This window comes from Euwallacea fornicatus, chromosome 33 (genome assembly GCF_040115645.1).
Source record: "Euwallacea fornicatus isolate EFF26 chromosome 33, ASM4011564v1, whole genome shotgun sequence".
Taxonomy (NCBI): domain Eukaryota; kingdom Metazoa; phylum Arthropoda; class Insecta; order Coleoptera; family Curculionidae; genus Euwallacea; species Euwallacea fornicatus.
Window position 1 is genome coordinate 1533182 of NC_089573.1, and position 15196 is coordinate 1548377.

Here is a 15196-nt window from a genome sequence, read left to right on the forward strand (position 1 = left end):
GGGAATATTAAAAGATGGAAACGTTTTGTGGGGAACATAAATGTAGAAGAGGTTGATGGCAGATCCGCGAAACGGATCCGGGTTTAAGTAGATATAGAAAGAGATTGTTGGAAAATTCGGCGGCATGGTTTCTTACTTGCTGGCTTCATCGGGCACGTGTATGGCCAAAAGAGGTACATTCCTTGAAAGTGGGAAAACTTTGGGGCGTTCATGAATAAATATTCAGCTGATACCGGCTTGTTCTCATATTTTATTCCATAATTTCTAAACTAGCGCGGCATGAGGTATCAGTGGTGTGACTATTAGGCTTAGAGAATGTGTAGCACATACTTGAAATTGTTTAGATTAAAAATGAGAAATCCGTGGTGATATAAAAAGGAATTTCTTTTGGAATATGTCTCAAATATATGTTGAAGTGATCCTTTATGACTCTGAATGAAAAAGACGCTGCAGAGAGGGTTCTGAAATATAATTTACTTTTTTGGGCAGGACTGAATTTTCATATTTGAGACTCGGTTATTGGCTGATTCTACGACACGTGATACCTAGAATTTGTTCACATTCTTACGTGAAAATAACAGATTTAACAACTTAAACTGCTTATTATACCATTATTACACTTGAACTCATGTATTCGTGTTTCTTTGTCAAAACATTCAGAAGTTTGTAATATAATTATGTGTAAATTTGGTAATATGTATTTGAAAAAATAATTTTGACTTTACGTGTAGCTTGGAGTTTCGAATTCCATCGACAGCAACTTTAAAGTGCTGCTTAAGAATGCAGTTTTAAACTCTTTTATGTTAATCCGCAGGTTAAAACATTGTGAAACCAGTTTAAGGATTAGTTTTCTTTATATGTATTATTACCCCATGGCCCCGTCTTCCTTGTTTATAATATGTAACGCATACATCGTTAAACCGATACATTATTATTCTTTTTTATCGATTTTAAAGCGTACGTCGAGTAAAAACAAATTAATTTTTTGAACAACCTTGCGTCGATCTTGGTATTACCTTGCTGTATTAAAGAATCACGTATTAAGCGGTTAAACCTTTAAAATAATGGAGGATATAGCAAATACCAGACCAATGTTATAAAAATATGCGGCTAAAGGAAAAACGAGTATTAAATAAAAAGGCAAATCGGGATTATGTTAAGTTTTATTCAGTCTCATTCGAAAAACCTGTTAAAATAAAATTGTATATGATAATATAACTAATATATTTAACAAACAAATATTTGCAAAACAGGAAGGCAAAAATACAAAACATAAAAAGGAGTGACAAATTAGGTGTAATTTTCACAAGTCAATTTTCAGTAATAAAGTAATTTGTACTTCACAGGGAAAACGAATACAATAACAAGCTGTAGAAGTAACTTTTCGTGGACAACACTAGGGTTGATAAAATGTGCAGTTGCTTCGATTACTATAAATCTACAATATATAAATCATATCTACAAACAATAGGTACTTTACAAACACAGGTGTTCTCTGCATGGTTAAAATTACTTAGACCCTAGATATTTATAAACACTAAAATAATCCATGATTTAACTCTTTATTTCTGCCAACTTCGATAACAAAAATCTCCTAAGTAGTCAATTTCTATCCTACATAAAAATACCTACATCGGTTTACTAAGGCACCATAAACAGGGCGCTCCAAAAACATGCGATATATACACAGTAATAATGAAAATAAATAATTAATGCAGAAAGAGATCTCATGTACCACCCCCTTCAGATGTCATGAAATAGTGATGCTTAATACTTTATTAGATACGTCACGATTCTTAAATATATATTAAAATGATGTGGCTCAGCAACTCCAGTCTTAAAAAGTTTTAAATTAGTCTTCAGACGTAATAGTATAAAGTTAGACAACTCGAGGCGTCAGGATGAGTTTAAAACAATCTGGAGGTACTGCCACACATCCAGGCTTGATTTTAATTTCCGACCCAGCAGAGATGTTGTAGTTTTGAAGTAAAGTCGACACGATAATGAAACTAAAACATTGGACTAGCCGTTGACCGATACAAGTCCTTTTGCCAGTACTAAATGGTATGAAATATGCAGGTTTCACGACGTTCCCTGCCGGAGAAAGAAATCTCTCTGGCTTGAACTTCTCGGGCTCGTCCCAGTATTGAGGGCTCGAATTCAGCTCGTAATTGTTCAGGAAAATCATGGTGCCCTTTTTAATTGGAAAGCCTTCAATTTCCGTGTCTGTAGAAGCCACATGGGGCACTATCGGTGAGGAACCTTTACGTAAAGTTTCCCAAAGCACTGCCTCAGTATACGGCATTGCTGCCTTGTCGAATAGGTTCACGTAGCGCTGACCCCCAGTGACATCATCAACTTCCTCCTGGATCTTCTTGGCTACTTCTGGGTAGGTAACCACAGCAGCCAGGACCATCATTACTAAATTGCCTATGGCCGAATGTCCCCCGATGAAATCTTCGAGTTCAAAAATAATATGATTCCATCCCATATTGGGGTCTTCCTGGAGATGAATCAGCAACGCGTCGGTAAAATCTCTGGGAGGCGCGTGGTAGTCCAGTGTGTTAATATGGTCCAGGACTATTCTGGCTAAGATGAACTCTCTAATGTCCGCAGCCCATTGGGATAGCTTGTTCATGTGTTTACTGTACATTGGCAGCAGCCAAGGTAAGAAATCCACTGCGTATCCCTGGTTGATCTCCCAGAAGATTTCGTCGAAATCCCGTACAACTTCCTGGAATTGCTTGTCTTCGTAGGGGAAACTAGTAGAGCACATGTACTGCAGGAACATATTGGCGCAAGCAGCCAGTACTACAGGTTTGACATCTACAGGTTTGTTAAGGGGAAATTTGCGCATCTCTGACATGAAAACCTCTAACTCATTGGCCCCCACTGTGTTCACAGTGGCGTATTGGAGCGACGTGAATCTGGGAGTGCAGTACATTCTGGCGATGCTTCTTCTAGTCTTTTGGAGAACCGACCAATCGCACAGAGCCAAAGCTGAAACAAGATAACAATTATTCGTCAAAGAAAATTAAACGAGTCACGTGGAATTTTAATCCGCACTGACTAATGAATACCAAACGATTAAATTAAACTACAAATCTGATTTCATAATACGAATCGTAATAGAGGTCAGCGAAATGATCTAAAGTAGGCGCTTTTTATCGATCAGAGTAAAAGTGCTCTTCAAAGTGAAATTAGTCAGTGAAATGATCCCGTAAAAACACAAAAATACCCACTGATCGGTTGGGCATCAGATTCAGTTTCACTGGAAGTTTCAAGTTCAAGTTCATGGGTAGCCAGTGTGAGTATACGCAATGTTATGAATGAACAGGTGTTGCGTTGTTGTTAAGACAGAAAGTTGACAGAGAGATTTGCTGCTTTTATCTCTTTTCGCATCATGCGGATACCGCATAGGCGTGCGTAGATACGGGAATCTACCACGGTAATGTAGTTTGATGATTTCATCAATATTTGCCCAAAATGGCAACCAAGTTGAAAAAGTAAGTAGGGGAGCTCAAAAATCGCGAAGGATAGCTTGATCAAGGAATCACAAATCTAGTAAATGGAGCAGCTAAACGACATTACGTAGTAAATACCAGAGAAAATTTTGATATAACAAAAAATTATTAGGTCAAAATTGACTTAACCGGAAAGACTCACGAACAAGTGTCTTAAAAAAAATCATTGGTCCGCCATGACAGAGTAACTGACATAAACCTTAGCGACAGTTGACAGTTTTGACATATAAAATGACGAAATTGAAATTGCTCAACTTCGACCGTTGATTTATCGAAAAGGATTTTTAACTTTTTTGTTTCGCACAAGACACTTTACGCAATTGTCATTTTTAAAAATTTTAAACGTCAAATTTCCATTCTACGTAGCAGCCGTATTATCCTGCTGATAAGTTGCAATCATTTTCGTGTGCTTCAACTAATTCCGAACTAATTTTTAAATAATTCATCGGTAAATTTGGGCTTTTGAGGTTGTTCTGATTAGTTTTTGATTAGTTATTGATATAAACTTTCGAACTGTCACACTGTTAGTTGACAATTTTGAGTAATCCTCGGCTGCCATAGAGGTTTTTTGACGACTTCACCAACAGGAAAAATAGCTGTTATCTGTTATGTTTCTCATTTAAAGTTGAAAGAAAATACTTATTATCGTGTTAATGCATTTTTAAGTTGAAATCGAGAGGGTATTGTCCGAAGAGTGATTCGTGAGAAAACCTGAGGTGTAAAAATTACAAGGATTATTGGAAATTATCGGCGATTTTCGAGAATTTTCCGAACTTGAACGGCAACATTCCAAATTATTTCAAATTATCAAAGTTACCGAGCGTAGCATAAATTATTTTCAAAATAATACTAATAAACGGAAATAATTATCGCTACATATAGAAAAAAATATATATTGGTTTCTTGTGCTACGCAACTTTGTAATGCTCACCATTTACACAATCAACAAATATGCAAATTATTGCAATAAGTAACATTAACAAACACGGCTTTTCGGAAAATCTACTGATTCTTTTGAGGAATAAAGCAAGAATTTAGAAGGACAAATTACCAACTACTACGGCTATGTCTTACCAGAAGCTACAACTTTTTTCCTCAGATTTGCCGTATTGTAACGGTATTAGACTCATCTGTACTAGAAGAGTTATGGGGTCAAGGAAAGATATTTTGAAAGAGTTATGACTCAGCCAGGCTAAATGGGAATAGGAATTGCTTTTATGGAAATTCGATGGTAATTAAAAATGCCCTTAATTAGTTAATAACGCGGAAAAGGGCACAATGCAAATATGCGAAACTTAATGAATTTTTATTCAGTAGCTGAAAATGAATAGTAAAAGCCAGATTTAAATACTTACAATTGTTTCTGTCACCCCCGAAGAGCTTGTGAAACCTCATGAAATCTGGTCGTCCTCCAAAATCTCCCCCTTTAGCGATGAGCACTTCCTTGATCAGATCGAAATTATTAACGACAACACAGGGTGTACTTCCCAAAGTGATACTGAAAATGTCCCCGTAAATTTTGCTCAGGACTGTGAAGGCCTCAAAAGGTGTTTCGTATTTGCCCAGCAGATGAAGGCTGCCGATGACAGGCCACGGGTCCGGGCCTGGAATGGGCTTGGCGATTTTAGGCTTCCGCCTGTTGGTGACCCATAACGTGACCAAGAGCACCAACACAATTACGCATAGTACTGAAACCACGATCATGTCTATATGTCTATATGCGTTCTTTTGCGTGTGAGCACTGGTGTGCGTTCGAGGTGGTACTGATGGAACCGCGCGAACCGCTACCCTCTTTATGACCGCAGATCGCGAGAGGACCGTAGTCTACCGTGGGGGGCTTGACTTTGGTAAACTGGCTCAATCATAAGCCATGGTGCCAACCCTACCAGACTGGATGACGCGATTCAAAGGGGTACCAATTTGCTTCTTGTGTGCACTTCGCTCGGACTCGGACTACTTTAGCGCGACTTTGACTAAATGGGTACCGACACCTGATGTGCACTCACACTTTGCACTAGAAGCACTCTCTCTTCATGACACTGACACATTCTTTATATACCTTGTTTTGTTATTTCTCCTATTACGTCACCTCAAACTCCAATATTGTCAAACGAATAAACATTTTATGGAATTTAAGCACGATTTTTTTTGCTCTCAATCACACAGTCTAATCGCAATGCTTCTGTTTATGTGATAAATTTAACTATGAGCGCCTTGCTGAGTGTGATATTGCCATATTTAATGTTTATAGGTACTTATTAAACAATTCATTAACTATCAGGTATCGAGTTACTGAGCAGCAAGTACAGGACGTACTCTAATTGTCCTGGCATTGGGCAGCATCCCCTGTACAGAACAGGCCGAAGTAATTTTATTTAAACACATGAGATTTCATCATACGCCCATGCAATAAATTAGTAAGGAAGGAATGTGTAAAAGATTTTTGGGCGTAGTGTCCCAATTTTTCCGTCACGAAGTATTATGATGAGCAACTTTGTTTACTGTTTTATGTAAATGAAAGCCATTGGTTGACCTGAAAACTGAAAGACCTCATAGACAGTCTAGAAAATTCGTATTACACTAGACTTCGCCTCTCTGAAACGTTCATTGCATGTTAACCAATTGAATTGCCACTAAATAGGTTTGTTATCCAACGAAATTTCATCAGATTTTTCAGGGGAGCATCGGATTGCTCATCAGGCTAGTTTCCGCGTAACCCACAAACCTAGATTCAACAATGAAGTACCCTATCTTCCCCTGGTCGCAACCCCATGCTTCAGACAACACCTAAAACTGAATGTGTGTCGTTCAATTCATTCATATATTTTGTTATTTGTATTTGTTTACATTTACCGTCATGATGAATATGTTGTAATATGAGGTAGCTTTTTAGGCTGATTAGGCATTCAACAATTTTCAATAACACGATGGCCTGATTTTTAGGCCTGGTGCTAGTGGGACGATGAAATAAATGGTTTTCATTATTATTTTGACACAAATAGAGAAGTTATATAATATCGAATAGAACATTAGTATCGGAAATTGGTAAATACCACCCCGAACTTTGTTTTTTAATGGAGCACCCTGTATATCAGAGTCACAGGTCTCCATTTTGTGATTTCAAAAATGTGCACTTTTTCGCGTTACTTACCTCAGCAGTTTTTGAAATCAAATGTGCAACATGAATTTCACATCAAGATCGCTCGATGATGGCCACAAAATAAGAAATTACATTACAGTTACTCAAAGTGCTTGTGCACGGTGGTGGCAAAGCGATCGAAAAATAAGTCCACTTTGATTAATCAACGAACGCTCCCAAATCTGTAGTTTCTGAGAAACACGACGGTTAAGGTTCAACACCTTGACATGTTGAAATATTTTGGCACTAGTGCGTTAAGCGAATCGCATCGCGTTTGATTAACTGCTACCCACATCTTTAACACCACGGTTTCAGACCCTCCTTAGGTGGCTATTGCATTGTTTTAGGGGCGATTGATTTGTCACGTACTAAAATCAGTTAACTTTTTCCTGAAAAATTGAGGGTCATGCTAGGAAAAGTGAAGGGAGCCCTTTTATTTCGATTTCATCGGAAGTTGCAGGAAATTTTTTTGTTTTGGGAAGATAAGCACTCATAAAATTTAGATTGAAAAAACCGCAATTCACAAACACCCTGTATAGTTACATAAAGTCGTAGTAGTTTCACCGACATCAAAACCTTTATTAGCCAAGCCACTCCTCGTGTGCGATTCAACCAAACTTAAGACTTCTTCGTTTTGAAGACGGCCGACGCAGAACCAATCAATTACGTATTTATGAAAGAGGAAACTGTGTATATTTTTTATTCTAAAAAAGATTTAATAATACATAATTTAGTAACTCAAGAAATTGTAGAAATCTTAATGAACTACTCTCAAATATTTCGCTGAACAGATTCTAAGCTATATGTCATAAAACCAGCATCTCCGTTTAAAACTCAGCAAGCTACCTGAAGCTTTATAATAATTAAATTAAATGAATCTTAAAAAAACGCTGTAGTCTCTCAGAAAAGTTATTGACAAACCAGTTTTAAACATACGATTAAATTTAAATGTTATTTCTCCTCCACAAAATCGATTAATTGTTTTGAGACTCAGGAACCTACTTAAAATGTGTCTGCTTCTTGATGTGGGAGTCTGAATAACATACGTTCAAGTTATTAAAAAAGTTGCGCAAAATACGAAAAATTACTCTAACATTTAGAGCTCACAAAAAAATCAAACAGCTTCACGTGACATCCAGTTAGGCTCCTGGGCCTAACTGACGCATCTCTGGGTGCTCTTTAAGAGGCTCTAAAACACAATTACTTTAAAACACTCGGTCCAAGCAGATATTGAGCAAAATGTTATAAAACCAACAGCTTCACGTGAAATTCCGAACTATATCCAACGCTTTACCTTCATCTATGAATCATAAATACATACGGCATTTGACCAGTTTGTAGTCAGTCAAATCGAAAAATCAAACTAAAAATGTCTCTTTTACCATTAAAACACTCTCGTGATTATTGTACAGAGAAAACATTATTTGTAAATTTCATTTTCCCCCTCGTGATGTGTTTAGTTGTGTAATTTATTCTATCCCAATGCTTTTGGATCCAATGGAACCCAATAAGTGGTACGCCAAACCCATTATAGGTGTGACTGAACTAAAAAAAGAGAACCGTAGAAGCAAGCTAAAGGGCCATGCGTGAAATTGAAACTTACCAGCAATATCGACCAGAACAAAGAGAAGTGTGAAGTGAGAAGGAGGGGGTTCTATTGAATTGAAATTTGAGACCGTGGTTAGGGGCGTGGGCGATATGCTTAGCATATCCTCTAAAGCATATATGCAACCCTCCGATTGTTTTCGCGCTAATAGCACTGGTAACTATAATATAAACTTTATCTTCGTTCTATAATTTTCATGCAATGTAACATTCAATTACGTAATAGATAATTGATTTGGGGATAAAAAGGTACATATTTCCAAAATGCGAAAAGAAAATTAGGTCAGAATTGAAAGAAGTCACGTTAGGGTCAATATCTCAGCTACTGAAAAGGGAAACAAAATTTATTAAGATCAGTGCGTCGTTTTCAAAAAACTAATAATACTTCCCGTTGATTTTTTTTGCAAATCCCTCACTTTCGAGTTTTTCTTCATTTTTTGTAAACCGAACGAAAGCTGGCAACACCGATTTCGAATTTTAATTTGCTGTTATATTACGCAAGTGTGTTGTTTCATTTAAATCACTTTCTAATTAACGAATTAGAAGATGGCAATTGGGCTACCCTGCACAGTGTCTTCCATACGATCCAAATGCTTAGACTGACGAATCCACTGCGATTTAATATATTATAAAACTAAAAATAAAATGAAAAAATAACTCAAAAACAATGTTTCTTCTAGAGCCCGTTAATAGTAATACCCCTGCTCTTAATTTGTTGAGTCCCCTAACATAGAGAGTTGAAATCTGATATGGAGAGCTACTGTGGAACTGTCACGTTTTGACGTAAATACTCCTGTCAAAAAATGACAAATGGCAGCTTAGCGCCACCTAGAAAACATTTTCAAACTGGACACCTCAATTATTATTGGATTTTTAGATTCGCCTCAAAGTTCTAGCAATATTTCCTATCCCATACTCTAGTCTGATCTTCAACGGTTTCCGAAATATTAGCGTTCGGAATATGATCATTTTTCCAATTTCAACGGTCTTATATTAACACGAATGTATGTTTAACCTGACAGTTAAATGTATTTCTCGTCGGTATTTTCTCAGTTTCCAACGGTCATTCCTCAACTGTTTATTATGCACCGATAATTTTTACATTATTCGTTTGCTTGAATGGACCAAATTGATTTTTAATAAGTTGGAAAACTAGCTTGAACTATAATTAGCCGAAAACCATCTGCAACGATTCGGTAAAATAATGTAGAAGTCACATGGTCACGATGTAAAATGACCCACATAAACCCCATATAATAATAATTTTCAATCTAGTTTTAACCACCTAAACAATTAAAGTAGGCAATAATTTTAATTTGACCAGAACCCTCATTCCTTATACCTCACGATTGTACCTTGTATAATGACGAAATTAAAGTCTTTTCCTCTGTATTTAGACACAGACAGATGTAATTGTCCACAAGGACGGACACTGAATGGAATAAATATACTACCTGGGCGACCACAAACCAAAGTTATTTATAGTACTACAAACTTCTGATGGTCAATGTTAAATTCATTAATAAAACAATCTTAAACCAGGGTCATTCAATTTTGCATCAACTGTCGTGCATTATGTACCTACGCACTTTTTAATTACATAAGGCACATTAGGATAGAATAAATTATTTAAATTTACTCTGACCAGCCCAATGTTTCAACCATTAACTTATAATGTGTTGTATCGGTTTTTTGTTGCGTGTTTATGGTATTTGTTACATAACTTATTTCATTCATAAATAAACAACTATTTGGTCCATTAATGGTACTCATTTCGAAAGCTCTTAACGTCTCCCAGATTTGCTCTTCGGAAGTGGTCCAGATCGCACTAGGAGGACATCCAGGTCTTTGTTGAATCGTGGAAAAAACTAAAAATAAAGCAGCAATGCTTTGGCAAAATCTTTTTAGTTCCTCACTAAACTGGAGATAAAAGCTGATCGCTTCAGTCGAATGGCCACGAGAAATTTTCCAGGTTCGTCCAGAGTCATAAAAGGCACTAAGAAAATTCCTGTATGTGAAAGCGAAATGATGAGAAAAATAATTTACTCAAAACACGTATTTCTCAACGAGTCACAATTTTCATGAAATTTGTCACCAAAAATTACTCTTTCTTACCTAAAATTCGTTAGACAAAATCACTATCGTAACAAAGAATTACGTTCAAGTACCGATATTTGCATAATACATCAGACCAGACAAAATTATAACCACAATACTTGACCTACCCTAAATATCAATATTTTGGAACTGGCCTTGATTTAAAAATTTAAGACCATGACCTAGTCTACTCAATGAGTCTTTGGGTTTATTACCGAAAGAACTGATTTAGTCTGATCGAAATGTGGACTTCCTCAAATGAAGATTTCAGGTACTAATTTCATTACCCGATCAGGGGTATATGCCATGAAGTTAATTAGCTTTTGTTTGACATTCTCAGAGAAGCTTGGATGCGCGAGAGTATACAAGGTGAGTCAACTAAAATTACAAGAAATATGCGTACATCGTACTTGATTATATTAACGTTGTGGTGCCTACTTAGTTTGCGGTAGAGCAAAATCGATTATCTTCTTTAGGAGGGCCCTTCCCAAGACCGGAACCTGTAAGCACCAAAAAATGACGACGAGACGGTTCGTTCAATTTCATTGATTCGGGCAAATTTGATTTAAAAATTTAATTTGCGGAATGATTTATACTTTGAGAATCTCAAAAAGACCAATGTTAATCGAGCTTTTCCGAATCCAGATCAGAAGAAATGAAAACTCATTGACCATCTCGAGTTCATCGAAAAGAGAGATTAATCCACTTTTTTTTCTATTCTAATTTTCTAAAGTAGATTGCGTGTTCTGTTAAAAAATTTAAATTTTAGTTTCTGAGGATCCGAAAAATTCAAAATAAATTCAAAATTTAATGATGATTTATAATCGTAAAGAAAGGTATCAACGTGATCTCATACCACGAAAAATAAAGGCGCCATTATACGTTTCGACTTAGACAACTCCTACAAATGATTAATTTCTGAGGCTCAATCTATTTTGATGAGTTTTTAAGATATTTTGAACCTTCTGGAAAACGTAAAGAAACATTACGACTCCACCGTGTTCACTGAAGTCCTCTCAACAACCGAAGCTCGTTCGATATCTGTAGATTTCGAGACTCATTTATCCCCAAGTTGTTCAGACATGGACCTCAAACTGATGTTTCGGCAAAACAAAAATTATCAAAGTGTCTATGTAGGTACCCAGCGATCTCGAAGGGGTGCGCTATCTCGCTTGCTACCATCATCGCACCCTGTACATAATTTGTATGCTCCATCCAACATGGACGCTCTGCTACTACTAAGTTTTAGTTTAGAATGTGTAGAAATACGTAAATTTTACCGAGAATTAACGAATAATATGAAGAAAATTACTTTGAAATTATTCTAGTGGATTAATGAATTATTTGATTGTTGTCACAAGCGCTTGGCTCAATCAAGTGCGAGTGCGTCTGAGCTTTATTAACAATCATGTATGAAAGATTTTTTCATGAACGAAATTGACGGTGTTGATTTAGAAAATCAAACAATGCAAACTCGGTTTCATGACACTGATTTTAACTTGTTACGTTCTTTTTTCGAGACAGCCGAGTAACAGTAACAATTAACTATTATATCATCGCAAAAAACAAATTAAATATTTAAAAATTATGGAGAAAAAACTAATTTGGTATGCCATAGTCGTCCCATTTAAAATTTTCCCATCGGAGAACCTGACTTGACTACCTTATGCTAATTTTTAAAACACTTTTACCGCTTGCAAGACAATCAGGTCAACTATATATTCGCTGGGATATTTTAACCTATTATAACGGTACCTTGTAGTATTCCTTGTATGTTTATATGTATACAAGGCGTTCAGAACGAACGATTTTCATTTTACACTGTGAGCTACTTTCGACGCCAATCAGGCCCAGAAGTATGATAAGGCGAATTTCTTTTTCAACACTGGAAATCAAAATGGTTCTTAAAACGAGTCGTACCTAGAAAGAAAAATCTTGCTGCGCAGCTTATAGAGGAGGATTTCATAGATTATTATGTGTCTACCATGCTCCTTTTTTTTCTAACAATCAAGCTGGATATTCAAATGAACAGGCTTTAATTACGAAAAACTTGAGAGGGGTGAGGTGGTACCCTGTAATGTAGTCAAGGACGTTACGAATTAGACAGTAGCGCATCATCAGTGATTCTTCTCAGACTCAATTCAGTGAACCACTTTGGTCTCACCACTATGCGTGTTTGTCCTACCTTGCGGTACTCCTGCGTCGGTAATGCGATAATTGTTGCTAATTGACCGAATTGTTTGAGCCAACATTCAGGAAAATTATACAGTAGCGCCTATGAGCAACTGAGGAAATAGGAAAAAGCGCATAATTTATGGTTGAATAGTTGAAGAACCACAAATAAAAAGACCAACTGTATACGGCAAAAAGTAGACGTTAGAAGATTATTATTGGGTTAGGTTATATCAGCTGCTAAGGAAACTCCTGCAGTAATGTAGAGTCCAATTAATTTTTTAAAGTACAATCCTGTATTGAAGCTCGGTAAACACATAAATCCTCAGTGACACAATAATATCTGACTGACTGGAGATAACACTCATTCGTATGATCTAAGCAAATAATCCAGAACTTAAATAATACCTAAAGGTGATATAGGTCAGGTAGGCACATTTCACCTTAATTTATGCCCTAATAAGGGAAATAAGTCCCTTAAAGGTGTTCTTTTCATATTTGCTTTTTTTTTGGGCGAAAATCGCTGATAAGAACTTTGGTTCCCGAAGCTCGTTTCCTCGAGATCAAGGTCATTTTTCCATTTCAGGGTGCTTATCGAAACGCGGTTGTGCTTGGAGAAAAAGACCAGAAGTGATGATGTTCTAATCATTCAGTAACTAGGCCGGCAAGTTCAGCAAGAACGAATTAATTTGCTATTTTTGCTGCTATTCAATTTTATTTATAACAAAATATGTAATACGATCTGAGGGAAAAACACTGGCGTCTTCAATTTTTGTTACCAGACGTCACAGTTCTTGCAATTCAACCTATAAGCTATGAATCGGCTTTTTCCAGGAAATCCGTGCGAAATTCCTTGAATATTCGTTGATGAGGAGTTATTTTATAGGAAGTTAAAGGACCCTGAAAAGTCGAGTGCAGGCCGGTTTTAAATGCAAAATTAAACGCAAGTCAATTGCTAACATAACTGAAGTTAAACCCGAACTCTTATACCAAACCAGCGTAATCACCAAACCAGACTCTAATACCTCTTTCATGAGGCATACGGACGTATCGATCCCTATTTTTCCGACGTGAAAAGTGCTCTGAAGTAAAGCTCCCTCAAACTACGATTCGAAATCTCAATTGAAGTATTGAACCTTAACGTAGGGCCCATACCAATCGAGCGAACTGAAAAACTAGTAGTTCGAAAATTTGGAATTTTTTTTGTAGATTTTAGATGAAGAAAAGATTAGATTAAGGCTTTAACCCTTTTCCGATATCTCGGCAACCTCTTGGAAAGTTGCTGTAAGTTGCAGCTCAAGCCAGTCACCTAGATGAGTTCTATTGTATGAACTTGCATACGGAACGGCGTAATATCTCTTTTGGAGATTGAAATATGACGTCATTTGTACTCCTATTTTCGCGATTTTGAAAATTCCCCAACGGGTGTTTCATCAGCCCTCGGAAATGCATACGGAGTTAATGTAGGACTCATATCAATCGATTGGGTGAAAAAGCAAGATCTCAATACTTTCGAAGAAAAAAAACGCATCTACTTTTCGCCATATTATTAATTTTGAACGTCGATATCTTGGAAACCGGTAAAAGAATTGTCTAAAAAATTTCACAAGTTAGTCATGTTACTGAAATCTGCAGAGTATGTCTGCTTGCACGAACCGGGATGTAATAGGTATCACTTTATCTGTTACGAGACTGTTACCAGTTTACTCAATTCAACACAATAAAATATCACATTTCTTGTAGTTTCTGAGACACAGGGTTATTTTCATATCTAGTTTCAGGATTGTGAAAGTGCCTTTTACAAACGCGCTTGAAATTATATTTTCACGTTTCCCGTATCAGTTGAATACATTGAAAATTCCAAGTGAAACGTTTGGCATTTTTCAAACATTAAATATGGATTAACTGGAATTAAATTGATAATTTTCTTAAACATAAATATATGAAACCATCCAGTTATGTATTAAGGATTAAACCTTTTTAAAATTAAATAAATCGCAAGTGCTGACTGAGTGATACAGACACAGTACGACCCTAAGCCACGCAAATTTCATTAATTTTTTTTTTAGATCGGGCATGTACAATAAGAATAATTTCACAGAGCGTTGGTAATTACACTTTCAATTATTGCCTTCCTTATTAGGGGCCAATCTAAATTACGTGAAAATTGATCTGAAAAATTGCTACGTTGGGATGATATACTTAAATGCTAGCGCTCCCTTTCAGAAGAGAAGTTCGGCTTCTATCAGATAGGTACTAATACTAATACATGTCATGAAAACATAAATGTATATTATGTAAATTAACCTAGATTAAAAACAGAACATGAACTCCTCGGGATTAGAAATATTCACACACAACCAGTTCTGTTTTATCTCGTCTAATTTATTGAAATTTCTCATTAAAATGCGCTTTCCGTCCTATAAGAAAATTGAGAGACCTAGTCTTAGATCGACTTGTTTACTCTTACATAGATTCTAATTCCAAGGATGCTGTATACTACAAGAGCGAAACCAACCAGAAGGCCTTAAGCGCACAAACAATAACATCAATTATCGACGACTTAATTACCTCAAAAAGTGCGTAATTTAGAAAAAACTTGATATGAAGTTAGAGGCAGGTGTTTGATAAAAATGAACTTTTGCAAGTTAATCAGTGA

At 36.4% G+C, this 15196-nt stretch overlaps 1 protein-coding gene across 1 annotated transcript; it reads right to left on the reverse strand.

Moving 5' to 3' along the window:
- Positions 1–1151: 1151 nt before the first annotated feature.
- Positions 1152–5537, reverse strand: LOC136348530 (cytochrome P450 307a1-like). Its single transcript, XM_066299427.1, has 2 exons — positions 4880–5537; positions 1152–3000 (listed from the first exon to the last, which is right to left on the reverse strand). Exons 1-2 carry the CDS (start codon positions 5226–5228, stop codon positions 1880–1882), a joined length of 1470 nt encoding a protein of 489 aa, XP_066155524.1. The 5' UTR covers positions 5229–5537; the 3' UTR covers positions 1152–1879.
- Positions 5538–15196: the final 9659 nt, after the last annotated feature.

What these genes read in the sequence shown, in the direction of transcription:
- LOC136348530 (XM_066299427.1), bottom strand. Translation starts at nt 5,228, where the DNA reads ATGATCGTGGTTTCAGTACTATGCGTAATTGTGTTGGTGCTCTTGGTC. An exon ending in CGGGGGTGACAGAAACAATT is followed by an intron (nt 3,001 to 4,879) that starts GTAAGTATTTAA and finishes ATCTTGTTTCAG; the next exon opens with CTTTGGCTCTGTGCGATTGG.